The sequence below is a fragment of the Myotis nattereri genome, assembly GCF_964212035.1.
Source record: "Myotis nattereri genome assembly, chromosome: 4".
In the NCBI taxonomy this organism is placed as follows: Eukaryota; Metazoa; Chordata; class Mammalia; order Chiroptera; family Vespertilionidae; genus Myotis; species Myotis nattereri.
This window is the reverse complement of record NC_138079.1, coordinates 79,317,984-79,344,884: the sequence shown is the minus strand read 5'-3', so window position 1 is coordinate 79,344,884 and position 26,901 is coordinate 79,317,984. Positions and strand designations below refer to the sequence as shown.

Here is a 26,901-nt window from a genome sequence, read left to right as displayed (position 1 = left end):
CAATTAAAAAGTGGGCAAAGGTTCTGCATAGACACTTCTCCAAAGAGGACATACAGATGGCCAATAGACATATGAAAAGATGCTCAACATCACTAATTGTCAGAGAAATGTAAATTAAAATCACAATGAGATATCAGCTCACACCTGAGAATGGCTAACATCAATAAATGAACAAACAACAAGTGGTGGCAAGGATGTGGAGAAAAGAAAACCCTCTTGCACTGTTGGTGGGAATGCAGATTCGGGCAACCACTGTGGAAAGCAGTATGGAGGGTCCTCAAAAAATTAAAAATGGAACTGCCTTATGACCCCATGTTCCACTTCTGGGTGTATATCCAGAGAATCCCAAAACACTAATTTGAAAGACTATATGCACCCCTATGTTCATTGTAATGTCATTTACGATAGCCAAGGTTTGGAAGCAACCCAAGTGCCTGTCAAATGGATTACTACTTAGCCACTAAAAAAGAATAAAATCTTATAATTAGCAACAGTATGAATGGATAGAGGGTATTATGCTAAGTGAAATAAGTCAGACAGAGAAAGACAATTATCATATGATTTTACTTATAGGTGGAATCTAAACACCAAAATAAATGAACAAACAAAATAGAAACAGACTCATAGATACAAATAAAAGACTGATGGTTGCCAGAGGGAATGGAGTAGGGGGACTGGATGAAAAAAGTAAAAGGATCAAGAGGTACAAATTGGTAGTTAAAAAATCATGTGGATGTAAAGGCAACATAAGAAATACAGACAAGCTCTAGCTGGTTTGGCTCAGTGGAAAGTGTCGGCCTGAGGTCTTTCGATTCCGGTTCGATTCTGGTCAAGAGTACATGCCCGAGTTGCGGGCTCAATCCCCAGTGGGGGGTGTGCAGGAGGCAGGCGATCCATGATTCTCTCTCATCATTGATGTTTCTATCTCTTTCTCCCTCTCCCTTCTTCTCTGAAATCGATAAAATAATACATATATAAAAGAAATACAGTCAATGATGTTGTAATAACTCTGTATGGTAAAAGATGGGTACTTGAAATATTAGGAGGATCACTTTGTAAAATATGTGATTGTCTAACCACTAAAATGTACATCTGAAACTAATACAAAATAATATTGAATGCAAACTCTAATTTAAAAATGGTATTTATTTATTTTTATTATTATTTTGGGGGGTTACAGTCATTGATGAACTTTATTTCAACCCAGTGCCTGAATACCCTTTCCAGGATTATCCATTTTATCTAGTGTTGTTTTTTTGTGTGTGTGTTTTTTAATAACACCAATGATGGAAAGCTCACTACCTCTTCAGGAAAATCATTCCACTTTTATACAATGTTAATAGTTGTAAATTCCTTCCTTATATTGGGCCCAAATAGGCCTTCCTGACAATTATTGCTGCATTAGTTCTGCCCTTGGAAGTCACCTAATATGAAGAAAGCACTCTTTTGTTAGATGGCCCTTGAAAAATGAAAAGACTGCATCATATTATTGCAAAAGAGAGATGTAATTTGTGTGCACAACCCAGCTTGGGAAGCACGGATTAAACCTTTAAGAGATATTAGTAATAAAAGACTTGGGACACATGTCTTCAAAATTGATGATCTGAGATATGGGTAAAAACTGCAGAGATTTAAAAAAAGATGGAAGATTGGTGATTGATCTTAGTCTAATCAATGGCATTAAAATAGCAGAAAAAAGAATGTGCCAATAGAAGGGCATTGGACAGCATGAAATACAGAAATGTAGGGTCCAGTAAGTGGAATTAGCAATGTTCATTCAATCATGACCTGAATGTCATCTTTCTCAGCACATGCCCCCTCTCTTTGCTCTATTTTATGCTCAGCAAATAGCCCTTGTGATCAAATTGGTCTCTTTTTCTTATTTTCTCCTGAGAGAAACTAAGCATGGTCAGGATCTAATCTATTTGTTTGAAGTATAATTCAACTAAAAACAATAGCATCTAATCTAATAAAAGAGAAACATGCAAATTGACCACACCTCTGTTATGCCCAAGCCACGCCCACCAGCCAATCAGAGCGACTATATGCAAATTCACCCAACCAAGATGGCAGCCGGTAGCCACGGAGCTGAAGCAAGCAGGAGGCTTGGTTGCCCTGGCGATGGAGGAAGCCACTCTTCCCGCCTGCCCTGGCTGGCTGTGGCCTCCGTTCAAAGCAACAAAGTTTCAATTATAGAAGATAAATAAATCCCAGATACCTGCTTCCAGCCAGCCTCCACTGGGAGCTTGAGTGGCTGGGGGCTGTGGCCAGCCTGCAAACAGCCATCAGCCCCTCACCCAGGCTTGCCACACCCTCATGGGTTGAGGGTCCCAACTGGGGGGCTTGGCCAGTCTGCAAAGAGCCATCAGCCCCTCACCCAGACTGGCCAGGCACCCCAGGGGTGACCCCTACCCTAAAGGGGCTGTTACCAGCCTGAAAACAGCCATCAGCCCCTCACCCAGACTGGCCAGGCACCCCAGCAGGAACCCCACCCTGAAGGGGATGTGGTCAGCCTGAAAACGACCATAAGCCCCTCATCCATTCTGGCCAGGCACCCCAGCGGGGCCCCCACCCTGATCTGGGACACCCTTCAGGGCAAACCATCTGGCCCCCACCCATGCACCAGGCCTCTATCCTATATAGTAAAAGGGTAATATGCAAATTGACCCTAACAGCAGAAAGACTGGGAATGACTGGTCACTATGATACACACTGACCACCAGGGTGCAGACACTCAATGCGGGAGCTGCCCCCTGGTTGTCAGTGTGCTCCCACAGGGGGAGCTCTGCTCAGCCACAAGCCAGGCTGATGGCTGCCAGTACAGCAGTGGTGGTGGGAGCCTCTCCCACCTCAGCAGCGCTAAGGTTGTCTGACTGCAGCTTAGGCCTGCTCCCTGCTGGCAAGTGGACATCCTCCAAGGGGTCCTGGGCTGCCAGAGGGATGTCTGATTGCCAGCTTAGGCCCAATCCCCCAAGGAGCGGGCCTAAGCCATCAGGTGGTCATCCCCCGAGTGGTCCCAGACTGCGAGAGGGCACAGGCCAGGCTGAGGGACCCCCCCAGTGCACAAATTTTTGTGCACTGGGCCTCTGGTCTATACCAATAAAAGGGTAATATGCTAATTAGATTGGGTGAACCAGACATCTTCCAGATGTCCGACTTCCTTCTGGACAAAGCCATGGTGGTAGTGGCCCAGGCAGAGGTGGTTAGGGGTGATCAGGCTGGCAGGGGAGGGGGCGATCAGGTCGGCAAGGGAGCAGTTAGGGGGCGATCAGGCCAGCAGTCAGAGGTGGTAGGGGTGATCAAGCAGGCAAGCAGTTAGGAGCCAGTGGTCCCAGATTGCCAGAGGGATGTCCGACTGCTGGCCTAAACCAGCAGTCGAATATCTCCCGAGGGGTCCCGGATTGGAGAGGGTGCAGGCTGGGCTGAGGGACCCCCACCCACCACATGAATTTCATGCACCAGGCCTCTAGTGTATTTATAATGGTGTATTAGAGTCATCTCATCCCTGCTCTCTGGAACCAAATGTTAAATATTCAAACATTTTGTGAGATGGTTGTCAAACTATTGGTAGTTTAAAATTAATTATAATGGGATTATTTATATTATGGAAATAAGTTATTAATCAGATATTTGAGAGGGGAGGGAATCCTTGGTCTAGTTATGAGTATATATAGAAATATTTATATTTATCAGACCTGTGTAAATATAGTTCATATTATTAGGTTTGTCCACTAAGGAGATCTAGAAGAAGAAACGCCCTAGTAGGAATGAGCGTTCCCAGATCATAGATATTGGTTTCTAAATATCACTTCTTACTAAAGTGACCAAAGCTCCTTGAGAAATGACTGACTCAAGCCTTGATCAGGGGAAATAAAGAGAAACCTAAAATTTTCTCACGCCAGGAAGCAAGGAAGTGCACACAAAAACAATGAGAGGTAAAGCCCAGCTGGCTTAGTAGTTGAGCATTGACCTATGAACCAGGAGATCATAGTTCAATTTTTGGTCAGGGTACATGCCTGGGTTGCGACCTTGATCCCCAGTAGGGGGTGTGCAGGAAGCAGCCAGTAGATTATTCTCATCATTGATGTTTCCATTTCTCCCTCTCCCTTCTCTCTGAAATCTATTCAATAAGAACATATTTTTTAAAAAATGATAGGTAAAAATGATACTGGACACTGTATACTAGTATATGCCATTATACATTTGTCAAAACCCTAGAATGTATAATACCAAGAGTGAACCCTTATGTAAACTATGAAGTTTGTGTGATAATCATGTGTTATTAAATGTTCACTAGTTATAACAAATAATCCACACCTGTGAGGGATTTTGATAATCAAGGAATCTGTGTATAGGTAGAGGGAGGTGGCATATTAAGTCTTCTATAGAATTTTGATGTGAACCTAAAACTACCCTAAAAAACTATATTGGAAAAAGAAAATATTAAAATGAAAGAAGGAAGAAACCCAGAGCCCACTTAAAGGAACTCCAGTGAACAAACCTAAAAGAATTTGATCACAAAAAAAAGATGTATGAGAGTAAATTTATAATATATAAGATCATATTGACATAAATAAATAAATAAATAATAAGTGAGAGAGAACAGAAAACTTTACAATGAAACATCCTATATAATAAAAGGCTAAAATGCAAATTGTCCCCTTAGGAATTTGACCGTCCATGAGTTCACCTGCTTGCTATGACGTGTGCTGACCACCAGGGGGTAGCGTGGAATGAAGGAAGGCCCCAATCAGCCCTGATTGCCAGCCAGGGCTAGAGACACTACCCATGCAGAATTTTGTGCACCGGGCCTCTAGTCAATTTATAAATGTAGAAGAAATGATGGAATTAAAATGTCATAATTTTGCAACCATCCTATTAATAATGACTAGTCAAAAACCATTCATGATGATAAAACTAGTAGGTGAAAGTTTCAAGAGGAACAGATTATTTACTTAGTCTGAAAGGCTTCCCCCAAGTTACTTATTAATTACAAATGAAAAATAAAACTTTATAGTAAACTAAGCTAGTGAACATAATTTTAACCAAGTGTTCCAAGTTAAGGTTGTCAACTACCTCTGAGCCTCCCCACACTGGCCCTCTGAAGGATGCCTTGTTTACCTTTATGGGAGTCTGTTTCTTTGGAATTCTGAGAGTTAATCATCAGCTGAAGTAAATCCACTCGGTGCTGGAAGCAGAAGGAAAAATTTCAATGTTAGAAATAAATCAAGAGTGCAATACTAGCCCTAGCCGGTTTGGCTCAGTACATAGAGTGTCGGCCTGCAGATCAAAGGGTCCCGAGTTTGATTCTGGCCAAGGGCACAAAACTTGGTTGCAGGCTCCTGCCTGGCCCAGGCCCTGGTCTGGGCTTGTGTAAGAGGCAACCAATCGATGTGTTTTTCTCACATCGATGTTTCTCTGTCTTTCCCTCTCCTTTCCTCTCTCCCTAAAAATCAATGGAAAAATATCCTCAGGTGAGGATTAACAACAACAAAAAAGTGCAATACTAAATTTCTTTCCTGATAAGATGGCCCTTTTAAATCCAGAAGTATGCCTAGTGTTGCTTGAGTTATCAGTGAATAAAAACATCCAGCTACAAATCTTGGAGAGCAGGGTGTTTACCTGAGAAAGATCCAGCCATCATGCCCAGCTGCTTTTTGGTCCTCACTCTCTCTGATCTTCAGCTTCGCTTACTTTTGAATATAGCCAAAGAATTACCTGCTCCCTCTCCTATCATGCCTACATGCTCACAAAAATGTCCCTGACCTCAAACCTTTCTTTCTCTCTAGACTTAATTCTTAATGAATGGCCACATAGATGAATCTCCTGATATTTGAAGAGTTCATTGGCAGTTATTCTGGGAGCACCTTTAAGTGCCACCATCCCAGAACTCTCCACAACGTTCAGTGCAATTCCGGGGTACCTAATCCTATCCCCATGGCCTGTAGACACATTCTTGTGCTGGCCTCCAGGCCCATGAAGGCAAAGCTGGGTTAGCCAGTTTGCAACCTCAATGCCCAGAGATGACTACTGCCCTATCCAGTCTCTGAGCAGGCTTCAGTTTAACATAGAGCCCTCCCCCAGGGGCCTGCTGGGAACTTCCACTGCAGAATGTGTAAAATAAGAGGCTTGGAATTGATGTGATTCTTTGCCAATTTTAACTCTGAGGAACTATACCAGGAAAACAAATTTTAAACAGCAACTTTTATACTTTGATAATTTACTGAAGGGAAGTGGAAAACTTTTCATCTCAATAATATTCATGCAGTGATATACTGACCTTTGTGCCTATTATTATATTACATTTTAGACAATGTCTCTCTGACTCATTTTTTATTTCCTTTCCTAACCTCCACCTTCTTCATTCCCCACAAAATGTTAGAACTTTCCTCCTGTAAACCTAGAGTTCTCTATCTACCTAAAAAAAGAGAGGTGCACAAATCATAAGTATCCAGCTCAATAAATTATCAAAGCGTGAACGCACTCATGTAACCACTACCAGATTTTACCTTTTGTTTATCTTGGAGGCGATTTTCTTTCATTCTTTTTACAGATTTTTTGAAAAAATCAGTCACACTTTTTGGGAACAGGAAAATATTAAATGCTTCAAACACTGGGCCAAGGAATGGAAAGAGTGCTGCAAGAAAAAAGAAAGCACAATGAAAATATGAAATGTACCGGGAGCACTTATAATTTTCTCTACCAATGAGGAGAGTAAAAGACACCAGGCTTCTCAACCAGGAGCCAGTCCCTCTCTGCCCTGTGCTCAGACTTCCAAGCCCGTGGCTGCACAAGGGCAAGTCCACACAGACGGGCCATCACTATAGCAGTGAGATCATGGCCCCTTCCCCATCTTTTGAATGAATAAAGAAACAGGATTACATCCCTGAATGGCTTTGTCTTTTATCTAAATCAGAGCAGAGTCTGATTTATTTAATTAATCACCCTGTTCTAGAAATAGTAGTCAGATACACATGCATGGCCACAGTGGAACACTAGACACTAAAATGTCAACAATGATTGTATCTGAGAGTTTAATTATAGGCGAGTCTTGATTCTTCTTTGTCTTTTAAAACAATTCTGAAAATTTTATTGGAAATATGCATTCTATAATAATATAAATATTAACAAAAGTATATTTTGAAAAAATGAATTTGTAGCTAGGATAAAAATAATACAAAGTATGTCTTTCAACCATAATGGAATGAAATTAGAAATTAATAACAAAGAAAACTAGGAAACTCACTGCAATGTGGAAATTTAAAAATACCCTTCTAAATAATCCATGGGTCCTACAAAAATCAAAAGTGCAATTAGGAAATACTTTGAGATAAATAAAAATTAAGAGAAAGCATGCCAAAATTTATGGATGTAGCAAAAGCAGCGCTCAGAGAGAAATTTATGGCTATAAATGTCTACATTTAAAGAGAACAATGATCTCAAATCAATAACCAAACTTTTCTCCTTAACACACTGAAAAAAAGAGCAAACAAAACCAAAAGCAAGCAGGAGGAAGCAATGATACAGATAAGAAAGAAACTAATAGGGGAAACCAAGATGGCGGCATAGGTTAACCCTGGAGTTTGCTGCCTCGAACAACCACTTCAAAAATACAACTAAAAGAAAGAACGGACATCATCCAGAACCACAGGAAGGCTGGCTGAGCGGAAGCTCTACAACTAGGAGGAAAAAGAAAAGCATACCGAGACTCAGAGGAGGCGCAGTGCTGAAGTAAAATACTAAGGTGCGGAGTGCATGTGGAGCGGGCTGGCGGCTGAGGGCGTGGTTGTCTGTTTCAATCGGGAGTTAGTCTCAGACTCTGAGCTCCAGATCTGGGCGAGTCTCTAGGGACCCAGACTCAAATGGGACTGTCTGGCTTCGATCGGAACTCGAAGGCAGCTTTCTCTCCGAGGTTTGCAGCGGTTGCTGGGACTCTGAGAGGCAGAGCCCCTTGGGACGGGATTGAGAACAGCCATAACTGCTCGCTCCGCCCGCCCTGTAGATCCCCTGGGACCCGCCCCGCCCAAGCCCTGCACAGAGGCATTTGCTGGATAGACTCAGGCAAAGGCTAGATTAGCACCGCCCTAGAGATCCAGCACAGAAGTTCTCTCACTGCAGACGCAGCTGATTCTCCTAGCCAGTTGGCCTGGAGGTCAAATCCCCCCCAGTATTACCTACAACAATCAAGGCTTAACTACAACAAGACTGCACACAAAAACCACAAGGGGGTGCACCAAGAAAGCATAAAAAATGTGGAGACAAAGAAACATGACAGAAATGGAGGATATAGAGCTCAAAACCACACTTTTAAGGTCTTTCAATAATTTTCTGGAAACTGCCGATAAACTTGATGAGATTTACAAGAAATCTAATGAGATCCTCGATGTTGTGATAAAGAACCAACTAGAAATTAAGCATACACTGACTGAAATAAAGACTATTATACAGACACCCAACAGTGGACCAGAGGATCACAAGAATCAAGTCAAAGATTTGAAATGCGAAGAAGCAAAAAACACCACACCGGAAAAGCAAAATGAAAAAAGAATCTGAAAATACGAAGATAGTGTAAAGGAGCCTCTGGGACAGCTTCAAGCGTACCAACATCCGAATTATAAGGGTGCCAGAAGATGAGAGAGAGAAAGATATTGAAAACCTATTTGAAGAAATAATGATAGAAAACTTCCCCTACTTGGTGAAAGAAAAGAGACTTACAAGTCCAGGACGCAGAGAACCCCAAACAAAAGGAATCCAAAGAGGACCACACCAAGACACATCATAATTAAAATGCCAAGAGCAAAAGACAAAGAGAGAATCTTAAAAGCAGCAAGAGAAAGAAACTCAGTTACCTACAAGGGAGTACCCATACGAATGTCAGCTGATTTCTCAACAGAAACTTTGCAGGCCAGAAGGGAGTGGCAAGAAATATTCAAAGTGATGAATGCCAAGAACCTACAACCAAGATTACTTTATCCAGCAAAGCTATCATTCAGAATTGAAGGTCAGATAAAGAGCTTCACAGATAAGGAAAAGCTAAAGGAGTTCATCACCACCAAACCAGTATTATATGAAATGCCGAAAAGTATCCTTTAAGAAGAGGAAGAAGAAGAAAAAGGTAAAGATACAAATTATTAACAACAAATATGCATCTATCAACAAGTGAATCTAAGAATCAAGTGAATAAATAATCTGATGAACAGAATGAACTGGTGATTATAATAGAATCAGGGACATAGAGAGGGAATGGACTGACTATTCTTGGGGGGGAAAGGGGTGTGGGAGATGCGGGAAGAGACTGGACAAAAATCGTGCACCTATGGATGAGGACAGTGGGTGGGGAGTGAGGGCAGAGGGTGTGGTGGGAACTGGGAGGAGGGGAGTTTTGGGGGGAAAAAAGAGGAACAAATGTAATAATCTGAACAATAAAGATTTAATTTAAAAAAAGAAACTAATATAATGAAGAATAAAAACAATAGAGAAGATTAATGAAATCAAAAGATGATTCTTTGAAGACATTTAGATAAATTGACCAAGAAAAAAAAAATTCAAACTTCTAGCATCAGAAATAAAAAAAGGGAGATTATTACTGACATTAAAAAATTAAAAAACTATAAGGGGATATTATAAACAACTGTATGCCAATAAATAAGATAACTCAGATAAAATGGACAAATTTCTAGAAAGACACAACTATAGAAACTGACTCTAAAAGAAATAGATATACCCTGGCCAGTTTTTCTCAGTGGTTAGTGCGTGGGCCCTCGGACCAAAGGCTTATGGGTTTGATTCCTGGTCAGGGGCATGTACCTCGACTGCAGGTTCAATCCCTGGTCCAAGTGATAATATTTATGACATACTTGATAATGGATCGTTTTTTTTTTTGACAATGGATCTTATACATGACACCCATACCTCAGGCAATAAAATAAAAAATACATAAATTGTAGATCATCAAAATGAAAAATTTTGTGCTCCAAAGGACTCTACCAAGAAAAAGAAAAGAGTCCACAGGCCGATGCTCTATCCACTGAGCCAAACCAGCAAGGGCCCTTCCAGTGTTTAACCACCACAGGTTTACAGAACTCCACGTTTACTTTCTGGAGCCCAAACTTTAGGAAAGATTCAACTTCCTTCAGAGATTTTGGAAACACAGCAGCCAGAGAAAAGAAGAAAACACCCTCTAAAGGAAAACCCAATAGGTTATCAGCAGAGTTCTTTGCATAAACTCTACCAGCTGGAAGATAGTGGAACCAAATATTCAAACTACTGAAAGAGAGAAACTACCAGCCAAGAATAATATATCCATCGAAGTTATCCTTTAAATATGAAGGAGAAATAAAGACTTTCCCAGACATACAGAAGCTGAGGGAATTTATCACCAGAAGACCCCATTACAGGAAACACTCAAGGGGGTTATTCTACCTGAAACAAAGAACAGAAGATCACAAAACTATGAGTAAGATCACCAACAAACTTACAGCATAAACAGGGACAACCAAAACAGAAAAGGGAGGAGGGAAAAGTCTGTTTGCAAAGGAGGATGGAAATCAGATGCATTCAAAAGAAAAAGGACTAGTTTATATATGAAACTTTCTTTTTCCTAGCCTAATGGTAACCGCAGACAAAAACAAAACAAACTGAGACATATAGCTAAAGAAAGAGAAAAGGAGTATGAAATACCATCAAATGAAAACAACAGACAGAACACAAAGGAAAAAATCCAATAGAGGCACAGAGCTACCAGAAAACAAAATATAAAATAGCTATAGGAAATCCTCATACAGCAATAATTACTTAAATGTAATGGACTGAATTAACCAATAAAGTGGCACAGAGTAGCAGATTGGATCAAAAAAACAAACCAAACCATATGTTGTCTTCAGGAGATACAGCTAAGCTGCAAAGACAAAGTTAGACTCAAAGTGAAAGTGTGAAAAACAGCATTCACAGAAAAGCAGATGTAGACAAACGTATATCTGACAAAATAGATTTCAAGATAACAAAGGTAACGAGAGATAATGATGGACATTTTATAATGATAAAGAGGACACTACATCGAGATATAGGCTGATTGTGGGTTCTTTTCTTGATAAACCTTATTAAAATTTTGTCAGTCTTACTGTTTCAACATAAAAAAAAAAACAAGAAAAGACACCTACAGAATAGGAGAAAAACTCTGAACTCATATATCTAATAAGGAATTTTTATCTAGAATATATAAACAATCCTTACAACTTAACAACAAAAAGACAAACAACTCAAATGTAAATGGGCAAAGCATTTGAATAGAAATTTATCTAAAAAAGATACAAAGATGGCTAACAAATATATCAAAAGTTGCTCAACATCGTTAGTCGTTAGAGAAATGCAAATAAAAGCCACAATGAGATACTACTTCATACCCACTAGAATGGCTATAATAAAAAAGATAGAAAAATGTCAACCAAGTATTGGTGAGGGTGTGGAGAAATTCAGACCTTCATACATTACTGATGGGGATGTAAAATGGTGTCACTACTGTAGAATAAAGTTTAGCAGGTCCTTGATAAGGTAAACACAGATTAATATAGTATTTAGCAATTCCACCCCCGGGGTGGAAGAATTAAAACCAAACGAACCCCCCCAAAATTGAAATAGGTTATCACAAAAAAATGTACAGAATGTTTACAGCAGCATTATTCACAAGAGCCAAAAGGTAGAAACAACCAAAATGCTCATTAACTGATGAATGAACAAACATAATGTTCATATAATGGAATATTATTGGGTCATAATAAATATAAAATACTGATACATACTACAACATGGATGAGCCTAAATTTTTAAAAACCAGCAACAAAAACCTACATATGTGATTCTATTTATATGAAGTGTCCAGCATAGGCAAATTTACAGAGACAGAAAGTAGATTAGAAGTTGCTTTGAGCTAAGGGGAGTGGAATGGTAATGTTAAAAAGTACCATATATTTAAGTTGACAAAAATCCTACATAATAAAACCCTAATATGCAAATCAACCGAATGGCAGAACAACTGGAATGTTGCTGTTAGACACTCAACACAGGAGCTGCCCTCTGGTGGTCAGTGCGCTCCCACAGGTAGCACTGCTCAGCCAGAAGCCAGGCTCATAGCTGACAAGCACAGTGGTGGTAGTGGGAACCTCTCCCACCTCCATGGCAGGCGGACATCCCCCAAGGGGTCCGGACTGTGAGAGGGTGCAGGCCAGGCTGAGGGACTCCCCCCTCCCCGAGTGCACAAATGTTGTACACCGGTCTTCTATTAATCTAGGTAATATAATGATGGCTGCACATATCTCTGAATGTCCTAAAAACAATTTTTCCATTTCATTGAGTTATGATTGACATAATTTAAGGCATACAGCATAATGACTTCATATACATATATTGTGGAATAATGACCATAATCAGTTTAGTTAACATAAATCACTGTACATAGCTAAAAATATTTTTCTTTCTGTGTGATTAGAACTTTAAGAATCTACACTCTTGTTTATCTTATAACTGAGAGTTTGTATCTTTTGAGCACCTTCAACTAAAACCCCCAACCTCAAACTCTGCCTCTGATAACCACAAATCATTTCTTGTTTTTCTTGAGTTTGGGCATTTTTTTAGGTTCCACATATAAGTGAGATCCTACAGTATTTTTCTTTCTCTGTCTGTCTTATTTCACTTAGAAGAATGTCCTCAAAGTCCATCCATCTTGTTGCAAATGGCAAGATTTTCTTCCTTTTTATGGCTGAATAATATCCATTCTATCTATTATCTAGCTATCTATCTATCTATGCCACATTTTTTATCCATTTATCTGTTGACAGACACTAGGTTGTAAAAATGATAGAATTGCACATTTTAAATGGATGAATTAAATACTATGTGAATGATATGTCAAATGAGCAGAGAGAGAGAGAGAGAGAGAGAGAGAGAGAGAGAGAGAGACAAAGAGAGACAAAGAGAGAGGGAGAGAGAAGAGGTGGGGAAAGGAGGTAGGAAATGCGTGAGAAATAAAAAAAAATACAGTAGTCCACATACTTAGGCAGAGAATGAATGGATCAAGGAGATTAAATTTTAAGAGCTTCTTGATATTTTCCACGAAGGGATCTTGTGGGTTGTTCAGGGAATCGATGTTCACTCCAAATGATGTACCAGTAATCACATCCATGCTGTAGGCCCCAAACATGCTGAGTAGAGAAATAAAGACATAGAAAATCAAAATCAGCACCTCCTTACTATCTTTAACCAGCACACACAACACAAAGAACATGTAAATTCATATGCCCAGGCAAAGACAGATAAAGAGCTACACAACTGTCAAAACCATCGGCTGGATCATCTAAAGAATCTATGCTCCTGTCACAGTCCATCATGAGGTGTTTATCAGATGCCAGTGATACAGCTGGCCCTGTGCTGGGTTATGGGGACACCAAGGCAAGTTAGACCCACCTGTGAGCAATAGGAGGTCAGTCAGAGGGAAGGAGACCCATAATCAGGCAAATTACAGTAGTGTGTTTTGAGTCTGGACAATAGTAGCCATACTGTGCTTGAGCAGGACCATGGGTAGGTAATGACTCCTCCCAGTGGAGTCAAGAAAGGTGACATTGACAAGGGTCTTGCCTCACCCCAGTGTCTATACTCAGAGCTGATTCTGCTTCAGCACCTGACAGAACAGCAGCACCCTGGTCTGAGTGGCCAGGAATGCCATCGCTCCTTCTCTGCACTCCTGCTAAAGCTCCTGAGAGACCCACTGTCCTCAAGTCCAGTGATCTCAGGGCACACTCATTTCTGTAAAATGTAAGGACTAAGAATGTTTCTGAAAAAAAAAAAAGAAAGAAAGAAAAAGAATGTTTCTGGTTTAAGAAATAATTTTAAAAATCACCCCAAAATCAATTTGGGGGAATCCCATAAGTAAGTGATCATTTATGTCCCCAGTTTCCCCAGATGAGTCCCACTTTACCTGTGCTGTTCCTGCATAGTTAAACATATCTTAATTTAGACAATAAATGACATGCTCACCCTACCCATAGTCTATACAGGACATTCTTTAATTTGAGACTAAAGAAAGGAGAAGTGGTGGGAAGGTTTAATATTTCATATTTTGCTGATATCCTCACCAAAATCATGAAGTTATTCCAAGTTCCACATTGTAACTTCCCTGCTCCACCCACTGCTCACTAATACATACCAGTGCCTTCCCCTGCCAGTATTTCACATCCTCTATACTGAAAACTTTGGTACAATCATGTTTCTACTTTCTAAACTACGTATTTTTGTCTTCAGGAATATCCAAGGTGACAAGTAAGCAGACAAATTAATCCTGGTTCATGTACACAGCAGAAGATCTTTCTCTCCTGGCTGCCCTGCTTTTTGGAGGAGCCACATCCTCTTGGGTAGCCCATTGGAGTTCTAACACCACACACCCACTTCTGTCTGGTCATTACAGTAATTCAGTGGGAATTGGGCTCTGGCAGGCGGCTGGGGGGTCTTGAGGACAAGCTCCAAATCCCAGCAGCTGGCCTCCTACTTACTCTTTCAAGGTGATGGGCTTGCCTTTCTCTGCTTCCTTCCTCATGTTGCTGACCAACACATCTGCATACTGGCCAATGATGGGGAACATCTAGACACAAAACACAACAACACAGTTAATTGGGAAGACTCGAGTACTAGAAGACCTGGCTTTCTCAAGCATGGAGCAGTAAGTGATATCTTATAATGAATCTTATAATGTCACTTCTAGGACATAAAGATAAAAGACCATTATTAGGAAGCTCAAATTCAGCAGGCTACCTTGGGAAAGAAACGATCTTACTTTCTACCTGTCCCCAGATGCATTCTTTAAGTTTCAAATTAAGTATCTTCTTATACGCTTACCTCCTTGAGCTTTCCACTGGTGAAGGTTGGAGATAGCAATGTTCGTATTCTCTTCCAAGTTTCATCCTCAGCCATAGAGAGGGCACTTTTCATAAACCCCACTGCAGGAAAAGGCTAGAATTAAAAGCAAAAGACATTTTGCCCTGCATAAGTTTTGGAGTTTTCAACAGTTGAAGAAAATTTGTTAAATGGGCATCAATTATTCAACAAATATTTAGTGACTATCTACTTAGTAGCAGGCCCTATGCTAGATACTCAATAAATATTTATCCCCAACGTCTAGCATCTCATGAAGGTTCAGGAGACATCTAGCCACCTGATGTGGTTTCCAGCCTTTATTCTAATCATATTTTTCAGTGCAAATGACCCATGGGTTGGGGAAACGGCTTTTTCAGGGGAAAACATAGGAATGAGTCCTAGTATATCCTCCAGGGCTGTGCAGAATAGAAAGGGATTCTTGACTGTTAGCCAGATAGCTTTGGCAAATTGTATATTGCCTCAGACCAGTTGTTTTTTAGTTATATATACAACATAAGCAAACTGAAAAATAGAATGTCTTGATATGGTGTTTTTTTAAAAAAAAGTACAGTGGGGCCTTGACTTAGGAGTGTCCCGACTAACGAGTTTTTTGAGATACCAGCTGTTTCTCCGCCAATTTTTTGCTTTGAGTTGACAGAGTAATTTGAGTTAACGAGGTCCTTAACGAGGTCCTTAACGAGCTCCTTAACGAGCTCGGTCTCAGGATGAATTTAACTCGTAAGTCAAGGCCCCACTGTAGTTAATACTTAAAAGATTAGGAATCTCTTTGTTATTATTACAAATAATAAAATTACATGGAAATCCTTATATTTTCCACCAGGGATAGAAGAAGGAAAAGGAAGAGATAATTCTATTTTTCAGGCTGGGACTGGCCTATCAAGCCACCCTACTTGAGACTTACTTCCATCTTTTAACACTATGTTTTGTTTTAAAATGTCTATCTCCATTGTGCATTCATGATTTTTTAAAAAAAACTCACCAACTAGGAAGAGAGAGAAAGTTTCTCAACTTGATAAAGAGCATCTACAGCTAACATCACATTTACTAATGAAAGCCTGGAGTAACATCACTAAGATGGCAACGTCAGAGACTCCAGCTTCTGTTGCCCCACAAAGAACAATTGGACAGCTATCCACACACAAAAATAGGTCTAGGAGAGTTCAGTAGTTCATTCAAGAATCTTCAGCCACCGAGTGGAGAAAAAACACACACAAAACAACCCTGAGAATAACTGAACAGAATGGGTAGGGAGAATAGTTTCCTTTTGCCTGCATCATGTCACCCCCCAGGCCAGCACCGCTCGGAGCCAGGAGGGACTCCGCAGCCTGAGAGACTTGCCCTTGCTACGGAAGGAACAACAGGGTAAGTGCCAATTTTCTCTACCCTTTCAGGGCGCTGTACAAATGGCCTGCTTCAGTTTCACTATGCCCACTCTGCTGGCTTAGATGAACAATCTAGTGACAGCAAAGAACAAAGAAGAAGAGAAGGAACTGCTAGTCATGATTTCCCACGTCCTGCTCTGCAGAAGACCCCACCAGCCCTCAACAGCTGCTGAGGAAACCAAGAGCCAGCACAGCCTCTGTGAACACCCTGCTGGTTTTGCTGCTGATAGTTCCACAGGATTTCACACTTGCAGATTCTAGCATCCTGAGCCCTGCCTTCCCGCCCTCCACGCTCACTAGAGCTGCCCCGAGTTGTGCTACCACCCTGAGTCCTGGGATCCACTCCAGCAGCCAACACTGGCGTACGTGGCTGGGCTTGTGCATAGTACCAGCCCAGTTCCCTGCAGCTGTTCGGTCAGTGCTTAGTATCAGGGTGGCTGCCTGAAGGTCCAAACCATGCACCTTTGGAGAGATGAACAAACCCAAACTCCCTTGTAATCTGCTCCAGCCCAGCGCCTCCTAAATAGGACCTGCCCTTGTTTCCAACAAGTCCTACAGTCCACTTCTTCTCAAGATAAATATTGCTAGGAGACTTGGCAGGTCAGAACCTGTCCCTCCCACCTGCTAGCACATGACACCAAGCTCAGACAACAGTCTTTTTGGCCAGTTCAAGCCTCCACCAGAAACATTAACTTTGTTCCACAGATAAACGAGCCTCATAAGCAAGTGAGGTATGTGCCGGAGGATCTGGAGTCCAGGTGGGTGTGCAGGTGGGGCTGCTTTAGGTCTAACTGTAATGAGACATGCACAGATATAATGGTTTAGGAAGACAATACGAGGGCCATTCAGAGAGGAGGCCCTGTATTTTTTTTTAATATATTTTATTCATTTTTTACAGAGAGGAAGGGAGAGAGAGAGCTAGAAACATCGATGAGAGAGAAACATCGATCAGCCACCCCCTGCACATCCCCCAATGGGGATGTGCCCACAACCCAGGCACACGCCCCTGACCGGAATCGAACCCGGGACCCTTCAGTCCGCAGGCCGGCGCTCTATCCACTGAGCCAAACCGGTTTCGGGAGGCCCTGTATTTTTGTGCTGGCCTCCCCTCCCTGCTTTCCTTCCCGCTGCCATTTCCGGCTCTGCAGCCCAAGACAGTCATCTTCTAGGCAAGTCTGCCACACACTCCTCCAAGCTGGGCATGAGCTGGTTCGTGGTCCTTCCCTTAGGAGGAGTTGTGTGTGTGTTGGCGGGGAGAGAGGGGGGCGCAGGTGATGGATGAAGGATAGCCTTTTTACAAATGGTGTTGCAGCAAATAGACATCCATAGGGGAAAAAAGAAACTCAACCTACAGTTCACACCTTATACAAAAATTAGAACAAGATGGATCATATACTTAAATGTACAATATAAACCTATATAATATTTAGAGAAATAGAAGAAAATCTTTGGGGCCTAGGGCTATGAGAAGAGTTTTAGGACTTAGGCACAAAAAGGCACCCATAAAAGGAAAAATTGATAAATTGGCTTCATCAATTAAAAAAAATGTTTGCACTGCATAGGACTCTCATAAAGGAAAGGGCAAGCTACACACTGTGACGATAAAAGAATAATAAGAGGAAGACTTATGGTGATGGGACAGTTCTGTCTTCACTGTGGTGGTAGTTACACAAATCTATATGTATGATAAAATTTTATAAGCAACACACACACGAATGAGTGCAGATAAAACTATCGAAATCTGAATAAGCTCTGGATAGCACCAATGTGAAATATCTGCTCTGATGTTGTGCTATAGTTATATAGGACATCACTATTGGGAGAAACAGAATGAAGGGCACATGACATGGGACCTACATGGATATATTTTCTGACAACTTCCTGTTTATTATTTTTTTAATAGTAAATATAAATAACAATTTAGTTTTAAAAGGAATGAATACCTACCCGCCGATTTGTGAAGACAGAATAACATTCTTTCACTAGGATTGCTTTGATCATGTCTGGATCCGTGATCGCCAACACAGGCCGCCGACCATCATAGAACCTAAATTGGGAAAAAAGAACTGATTAAAATGAACAGGACAGCCCAGGTGGTTTGGCTCAGTGGTTGAGCGTCAACCTCTGAATCATGAGGCCACGGTTCAATTCCTGGTCAGAGCACATGCCCAGGTTGTGGACTCGATACCCAGAAGGGTGTGTGCAGGAGCCTGTGTTCAATGATTCTCATCATTGATATTTCTACCTCACTCTCCCTCCGACTTTGTTCTTCTTTCTCAGGATTGCTGTGGCTATTCGGGGTCTTTTTTTTATTCCAGATGAATTTTTGGAGAGTTTGTTATACGTCTTTGAAATATACCATTGGTATTTTAATGGGGATTGCATTGAATCTGTAGATTGCTTTGGGTAGTATGGACATTTTAATGATGTTGATTCTGCCAATCCATGAACATGGTATGTTCTTCCAGTTGTTTATGTCTTCTTCTATCTCTTTTTTCAATGTCCTGTCGTTTTCCGAGTACAGGTCTTTTACCTACTTAGTTAAGTTTATTCCTAGATATCTTAATTTTTATGGTGTAATGGTAAATGGGATTGTTTTTTTAGTTTCTCTTTCTGTGAGTTCATTATTGGTGTACAGAAAGGTCATAGATTTCTGGGTATTAATTTTGTATCCTGTTACATTGCCGAATTTGTTTACTCAGGTGGTGTTTTTGTGGGAATTTTCTATACGAGTCTTTATAATTGTTTGTGTGTTTCAAATATTTCATTATCAAGTTATCAAAAAGAAAGTTAAATTAGTAAATAGATGAAGGCCAGTAAATTATCTGAGAACAGAAAAAAAAACATACACACCCAGTTACTTTAAAATATACTTTAGAAGATATATAAAAACATAAAAAATACATATGACAAAGTATTAGATGAAAAGTGTAGACATACTGATCACAAATACAAAAAAATATGTCTGCAAATACAAAAGACTCGGAATGTAAAAAAAAAAATAGAGTAGAAATATGAGTTATTTCTTTGCCCTATTTTCTAAAGTGTGTTTACTGGTTTACAATTGCTTAAAGGAAGTATTTTAACTATTAGAGAGAAGTCCTTGGTTGGTAGAATCAAGTTTAGAAATATTTAAAACAAAGGACAAAGAGAATAAAACATACAAAGGAGCGTGCACTATTCATTTAAAAATCTTTTCTTTTCATTATATTTATTCTATCTGTGGGTCCTAAGTGGGCCTCGGGCCCCATGTAGGAGAACTCAGCCAGCAGCAGGGCCACTTTTAACACACACACCACACAAGCTGACTCTTTCTGGGATACATCCCAACCTGGCCATCTCCGGGCTGGTTTACTATAAGTTGAATTACATGAGGTTTGCTATAAGTTTAGTAACACTGTCCTCTAGCATTTTATTTTTTACTATAAATCATTTCATTAACTAGAATATAATGGGAAATTTCCCACAAGTCTTATCTATTCTTTCTTTGACTCCTCAGAGGACTTTCTAACCGTTTTGTGATCCATATAAAAATGGATGAGGACCCCTGCACTTAATGCTGCCCATTTCCAAAAACTCTTCTGAAGCTCAGAAGGTGTAAGGGGGTGTCAAGTACATTTAGTGTTGAAGCAGTGATATAAGTAATTGTGGTGGCACTTAGATTGGTCAGATTGATTGACTATATTTCTTGGATGATTCCCTTCTCCCCATCGTGTTTTTCCAAAACACCTGGGTGGAGAGACACACGGTTTTGGGTAACCCTCTACATTAATGACCTCACACCAGCCTTAGAGTTTGTTACAATACCAGGCAACATTCAGATTCCTGGGCTCCAGCCCTGACACTACGGATTCGGTGCTGCTGGGGACTAAACCCCAAGAATCTGCATGTTTAACACACTCTCCAAGCTGGTGCTTATACACACCCAAGCGCGAGAACCACTTTCTAAAGAACGAAAGTGACTCCATGCTGAGCTCACAAGTGGTCAATGTTGGGAAGGCAGTTGGAGCTGGGCCAGTGGTGACCCAGTGCTGTGTGTTCCCTCTACTCCATCACGTAGCCTTTCTGGACCCTGCCAGCTCAGTAGAACCTTATGGTTTCTGAGGATTTGAAAGGGGATGAAACAGTACTGAGAAGCAAAGCCTTTCCCCCTTTGCCTCTAGGACACAACACCACGTTACACCTCTCCTGCAGCTCTCACCACACCTCCAGCAGCTCCGAGTGGGAACAGCCGCTGCAACTGGCCAAGGCCACTTTGCAAAATCCTACATCTCTTCAAAGTCAGTAGAATAGGGTAGGTAACGCAATACTTGTATAAACTAAACCTCTATTGAGAAGTCTTGGCTTAAATATTTTTTAAAACCCAAACTCCACATGTGTGGAGGAGGTAAAAACAAAGCCAAGCAGACATGGTTTTCCATTCTGTTTACCTAGACCCGTGGTCGGCAAACCGTGGCTCGCGAGCCACATGCGGCTCTTTGGCTCCTTGAGTGTGGCCACGAAGTTTCAATCCCACTTTACGTGCAGGCCCACACGTGGTATTTTGTGGAAGAGCCACACTCAGGGGGCTGCAGTTTGCCGACCACTGACCTAGACCCACAGCCCTTTTTCAAAAGGATATAACAAATCAAATTTAAAATGAAGAATTTTGGATTTTAATGAATAGTCAATCATGTGGGTAAGAGATTATGATAGACATTTATGAGGATAGTTCAGGGGTGGGCAAACTTTTTGACTCGAGGGTCACAATGGGTTCTTAAACTGGACCGGAGAGCCGGAACAAAAGCATGGATGGAGTGTTTGTGTGAACTAATATAAATTCAAAGTAAACATCATTACATAAAAGGGTACGGTCTTTTTTTTCAATAGTTTTATTCATTTCAAACGGGCCTGATCCGGCCCGCGGGCCGTAGTTTGCCCACGGCTGGTTTAGAATGATCTGCCCTGGCCAGGTGGCTCAGTTGGTTGGAGTGTTGTCCTCTACAACAAAAGGTTGTGGGTTTGATTTCTGGTCAGGACATGTGCAGGAGACAACCAATCAATGTTTCTCTCTAACATTTCTCTCTCTCTCTCTCTCTCTCTCTCTCTCTCTCTCTCTCTTTCTCTCTCTCTCTCTCTCTCTCTCTCTCTCTCTCTCCCTCCCTCCCTCTTTCCCTTTCTCCTTTAAAATCAATAAAAACATATCCTCAGGTTAGGATTTTATTAAAAGTCTGAAAGAAGAAGGGTCTGAAATAATGCATTTCATTCAATTAAAAGAGACCTAAGGTGTAGTAGAGCTCAGGAAGTATGTCTCAGCGCTGTGGCTGTTGCAATGGTGTGAGCACACTCCACCATGACATGCTTCCTTGGCACACCAGGAAGTAGCAATGCCCGCCTGAACCAACTCCTAGAGCCACATGCATAGTACCCCAGCCTTTCAGCCATTGGTCGCCTATAGCAATGTGTCTCCCTCTGATTGGTCGCCTATAGCAACGTGTCTCCCTCTGATTGGTCGCCTATAGCAACGTGTCTCCCTCTGATTGGTCCCCTCATGCTATATATACCCCTGTAGTTCCTCAATTAAACGGATCTGCGTCAATGAACCTGGTCCCTTGGGTCGTGCATGCAGACGCCCTAGCGCGTTGGGGGCCCGTCGTCCTCACCCCCGAGGGATCCCCTGCTTCATCTGGCGCCCGAATGTGGGGCCCCTGGAATGGCTGGACGGGTGAGCGACCCTCTACAGTAAAATGGGAAACTTTCCCCCTTCGGCGAGAGCGCCACAAGCGCGCGCTCCACGCCTTACTGCAGAGCAGGCAAGTTAAGGTCTCTGAAAAGGAACTCCAAACTCATTGGGAGTATCTATTACAGTCCAATCTGTGGTTAATCAAGGCCCCCATTTGGGACCCCTCCACTTGGGAGAAGGTCTTGAAAAGGATTCGACCTGCTGAGGTCCACGAGGAAAAACCGTTACCCCCTTCTCTGACATTCCGGCTTCGTCGCATGGAAGCCGTGTCTCCATCCCTCCCTCCACCCTGGGCTCAGCTCCCAAACCATCATGGTTTTGTTACTGTTGGTGGGATTTGCAAAAGGCACCACCAACTCCTCCATTCCACCTCCAACTGTCAAAGGCTCCCTTAAAGGGCACCAACTCCCGCATTCCACCTCCAACTGTCAACGGCTCCCTCAAAGGGCACCCAGTGCTTCACTGACGCGGGGAAGCATTACTGTGCAGCAATAATAAAGTCCCCTAAAACTTCCACCAACCCCACTTACCTTAGATATACTTATCAAGGCTCAGCACAAGTAGGAGAACTCAGAGCTATAATATACGCCCTTCTCTACTGTCAAAATAGTCCAGTCAATTTATTCTCCTTTGGTCTGGTGGAGAGACCCACTCACTGGAGCCTGGAAAGGCCCCGACCCGCTCTTAACCCAGGGGAGAGGGTTTGCTTGTATTTTTCCAGAAGGTGATGGGAGTCCCGCATGGATCCCTGCTCATGACGTCAAACCCCACACCATCAGCGATGAGCCGTAGATCACCACCATCGCCCCCCGTGGAGGAAATGGAGGACCTGACCATAAAAGAGAACCAGCCCCAACGGCGGAGACGACCTAGACACCGACGAGCTCACCCCATCACCTGGTGTGACATCAAGGCTCTACAAGACCAAGCCGCGCGCATGGCGCCAGAGGGGAACCCATCGGCAGGAACGTTATTCTTATTAATGTGTGCCATCATCACCGCTAATAGCACGGGTGCACACAGATAAGGACTGTGGACTGTGATACCTCACCCTGGCGTTTTCATACCAGTTAGTATTCCCAGTTTCCAGTGGCATGTGCCTCTGCTACTCCTTTTACCCGTCTATAAGGCCACCCTTCTATCTCCTTCTGAGTAGTGACAACTCCTTTGCTTTGGCGCTAATTAGAAAGGAAGGGGGAGATGTAGTAGAGCTCAGGAAGTATGTCTCAGCGCTGTGGCTGTTGCAATGGTGTGAGCACACTCCACCATGACATGCTTCCTTGGCACACCAGGAAGTAGCAATGCCCGCCTGAACTAACTCCTAGAGCCACATGCATAGTACCCCAGCCTTTCAGCCATTGGTCGCCTATAGCAACGTGTCTCCCTCTGATTGGTCGCCTATAGCAACGTGTCTCCCTCTGATTGGTCCCCTCATGCTATATATACCCCTGTAGTTCCTCAATTAAACGGATCTGCGTCAATGAACCTGGTCCCTTGGGTCGTGCATGCAGACGCCCTAGCGCGTTGGGGCCCCGTCGTCCTCACCCCCGAGGGATCCCCTGCTTCACTAAGGGAAGGAAAGTGGAGACGAGGGGAATAATGAGACACTGGACAGAAAGTGCCACCAGGAGTCCCTAGGCCATCAAAGTCTTCAGAGAATGATAACCTGCAACTCCCCATCCTGATTCCGAATGCAGCCTGGACACCTGGTGACATCTGGGGTCCTAGAGGACAAGCCTCCAAAAGCTTTACAGTAGTTGCTTTATCCCAGAGGCTCTGGGCTGAGATTGTCCTGCATGCCATGGGGTCCCCAATCAAAACCGTGTCTATCCAAGGAGAGTTTCCCGAATACTCACCCCCACATGTTTCCATACTTTTTAAAACAGTCCATGTCAAAAGTCCCAAAACCCTGCAAGGAGAAACAAAATTAGATTATTAACCTAAATGTACTGAACTCTACTTCTAACTGGGACCAATATTACTCAGATCCCTGGAAATTAGGCTTACTGTCTTTCACGGGCAGGTAGAAGGAAGCTCTTCTGCAGAGGTGTCTTGGGGAACAGAGAGAAAATGGAGATGTTTGAAACAGAATTTAAAATCACTCTTGAATTTTCTCCAAGTAGTGTTGACACTCGACTTGCCCTTGTTTATGATACTAAGTAACTCCTTGTCTTTTTAAAGGGTTTTTGTTGTGCATGTGTTGTCTCTAGAATCTCATAACCCCAGAATTATTACCTCCATAGACTCCAGAAGTGAAGCTGAGGGAGAGTAAGAGTGACCTGCACACTCTTTGACCTCCTGGTCAAGCATCCTTTTCATTTATCTCATGAGCCCCAGCAGCATTAGGAAGTTTAAGACACCAGGGACCACTGTTAGTCTAGCAGGTTTAAACACGTCTAAGGCATCTTTGTTGAGTGGGAAGTGAGTGAGTGAGTGACTCGCTTTCCAGTTTTCTACCTCAACACAGAAAAGATTGGTAAATGTTACCACTCCAGAAGGACAGAGCAAATTAAAACAGTTTCTCTGTGTTTTCACTTCTGTAATTAAAAAAACACATCTTCCTGTTGCTAAGTTTCAGATATTTGATATTTTAATTATGCAAAGGAAGGTCCCAGAAATGTGGGTCTTGGGGTTGGTCTGGGGAAGGTAGACAGGAAATTACTGTCTTTTCAGTAGGGAGAGTTCTTAGACTAATAAAGGCATTGAGACCTCACCTGGGAGAATGAGCATCTGAGAATCAAGCCTCTCTCTTTCAGGAAGAAAATCTGAGGCAGAGAGCAGCCTGCACAGATGACTCTGCCCGCTGGCCTAATAAACATGAGCTCATAGCTTTCTGCCCTGGGCGAAGCATTATGGCTGTATTAATCACAAAGGCTCTGCCAAAATTCACACTCCATGTGTCACCTAGGACATTCCATTCAGTTAATTTTAAAAATATATATTTTTTATTTATTTCAGAGAGGAAGAGAGAGGGAGAGAAATATCAATAATAAGAATCATTGATTAGCTGCCTCCTGCACGCCCCCTACTGGGGATAGAGGTCACAACCCAGGCATGTGCCCTTGACCAGAATCAAACCCAGGACACTTCAGTCCACAGGCCAACGCCCTATCCACTGAGCCAAACCGGCCAGGGCCATTCAGTTTAATTTGATTTTAAAATAATTTTGTCAAATCATCTTTTTTCTAGTAATTTCATATAACTCTGCTTTTTGGTTTAGTTTCTTTTTTTAAAAAAACCCTAACTTGGGCTGCCTAATACACTGACGTTCCAAAGCTATCCAAGAGGAGTCAAGAAAGGGCTACCTAGAGCCATGGTCGGCAAACTGCGGCTCGCGAGCCACATGCGGCTCTTTGGCTCCTTGAGTGTGGCTCTTCCACAAAATACCACGTGTGGACGCGCACATACAGTGCGATTGAAACTTTGTGGCCCATGCGCAGAAGTCGGTATTTTGTGGAAGAGCCACACTCAAGGGGCCAAAGAGCCGCATGTCGCTCGCGAACCGCGGTTTGCCGAGCCATAGCTTGCCGACCACTGCCAACTCCATAGGACCTTATTGATATAAGTAATTGTGGTGGCACTTCGATTGGTCAGATTGATTGACTAGGTCAGGGGTCCTCAAACTTTTTAAACAGGGGGCCAGTTCACTGTCCCTCAGACCGTTGGAGGGCCAGACGATAGTTTGAAAAAAAAACTAAACGAATTCCTATGCACACTGCACAATCTTATTTTGAAGTAAAAAAACAAAACGGGAACAAATACAATATTTGTATTTGCATGTGGCCCGCGGGCCGTAGTTTGAGGACCCCTGGACCAGGTCCTAGAGCAGTGATGGCGAACCTATGACACGCGTGTCAGAGGTGACACGCAAACTCATTTTTTTTGGTTGATTTTTCTTTGTTAAATGGCATTTAAATATATGAAATAAATATCAAAAATATAAGTCTTTGTTTTACTATGGTTGCAAATATCAAAAAATTTCTATAGGTGGCACGGCACCAGAGTTAAGTTAGGGCTTTTCAAAATGCTGACACGCCGAGCTCAAAAGGTTCGCCATCACTGTCCTAGAGCATATCCTGTGAGCAGGACAGTCTGACTCTGGCACATCCGACTTCATGGGGCACTCCCAGGCGTCCCTCATGCTTCTCTCCTAATCCTAAGTGTGAGTCTGTCTTCCTGGGAACCTGCACCTCGCAGAAAGAAAATGCTCCTCACGATGCTCACAAATAGGGACAAGGTGTGAGCTGGATCAGCTGAGAGTTCTGCTGCCCCAATGAGCCAACCCCTGAGGCTCCTGACAGCGGACACTGAGCCTGGGGTAAACCTGGCCTGCGCAGGGCGGGGCCTATGGTGCCTTTTCTGGAAAGTGTGAAACCTCAGAACTTCCTCCTGAGCAAGGCCCTTTTACTAGGGAACTCAGCTGCGATTTGGAACCATAAGAAGCAGAAGAAGAAGGCCAAACAGCACTCACCTGGCGGTAGGCCAGGGCAGTGCCCACAAAAGGTAGGGGTGTCGGCCCAGGGATTCCCAGTTTCTTAAAAAGTCCATGTGTATAGGTCCCATATCTATTAAATGAAAGAGAAAGCCCGGTTACAGATTATGGATCAGGTCCTGGGGCTGGCCAGTCACTGACTCAGAACTGCAACAGCCATAGGGAGTGAACATGTCGGTGATAAGCAGTAACAACAACTCCCACAGCAATAATTACCATGGCAAGTCAATTAAACCCGATTCTGCTTCTGAACTTTCAACATGTTACATAAACTCTCAAGGGAGGCCAAGCAATTGAGTGAATGTGTCAGCAACATTGATCCCACCTTGTGATCTGGCCTAGTCTCTAAACTCACATAGTTCCATATCAAGGCAGAAGGTGCG

The 26,901-nt window shown here is 42.5% G+C and overlaps 1 protein-coding gene across 2 annotated transcripts in view; it reads right to left on the bottom strand.

Moving 5' to 3' along the window:
- The window catches only part of LOC308517928 (cytochrome P450 3A12-like), a 38,130-nt gene extending 11,546 nt beyond the window's left edge, over nt 1-26,584 (bottom strand). Inside the window, exons 1-8 of one of the 2 annotated variants that reach the window (XM_081089477.1) lie at nt 26,498-26,584; nt 23,883-23,935; nt 18,252-18,351; nt 14,884-14,997; nt 14,541-14,629; nt 13,048-13,196; nt 6,510-6,637; nt 5,122-5,188 (exon numbers count right to left, since the gene is read on the bottom strand). In XM_081089477.1, coding sequence (XP_080945603.1) covers nt 5,122-5,188; nt 6,510-6,637; nt 13,048-13,196; nt 14,541-14,629; nt 14,884-14,997; nt 18,252-18,351; nt 23,883-23,917 — 682 coding nt within the window. In that variant the 5' untranslated portion in view covers nt 23,918-23,935; nt 26,498-26,584. Of the gene's footprint in view, nt 1-5,121; nt 5,189-6,509; nt 6,638-13,047; nt 13,197-14,540; nt 14,630-14,883; nt 14,998-18,251; nt 18,352-23,882; nt 23,936-26,497 lie in introns of those variants that run through there. The other variant, XM_081089476.1, reaches the window with a different exon arrangement.
- Between the last annotated feature and the right edge of the window lie 317 nt (nt 26,585-26,901).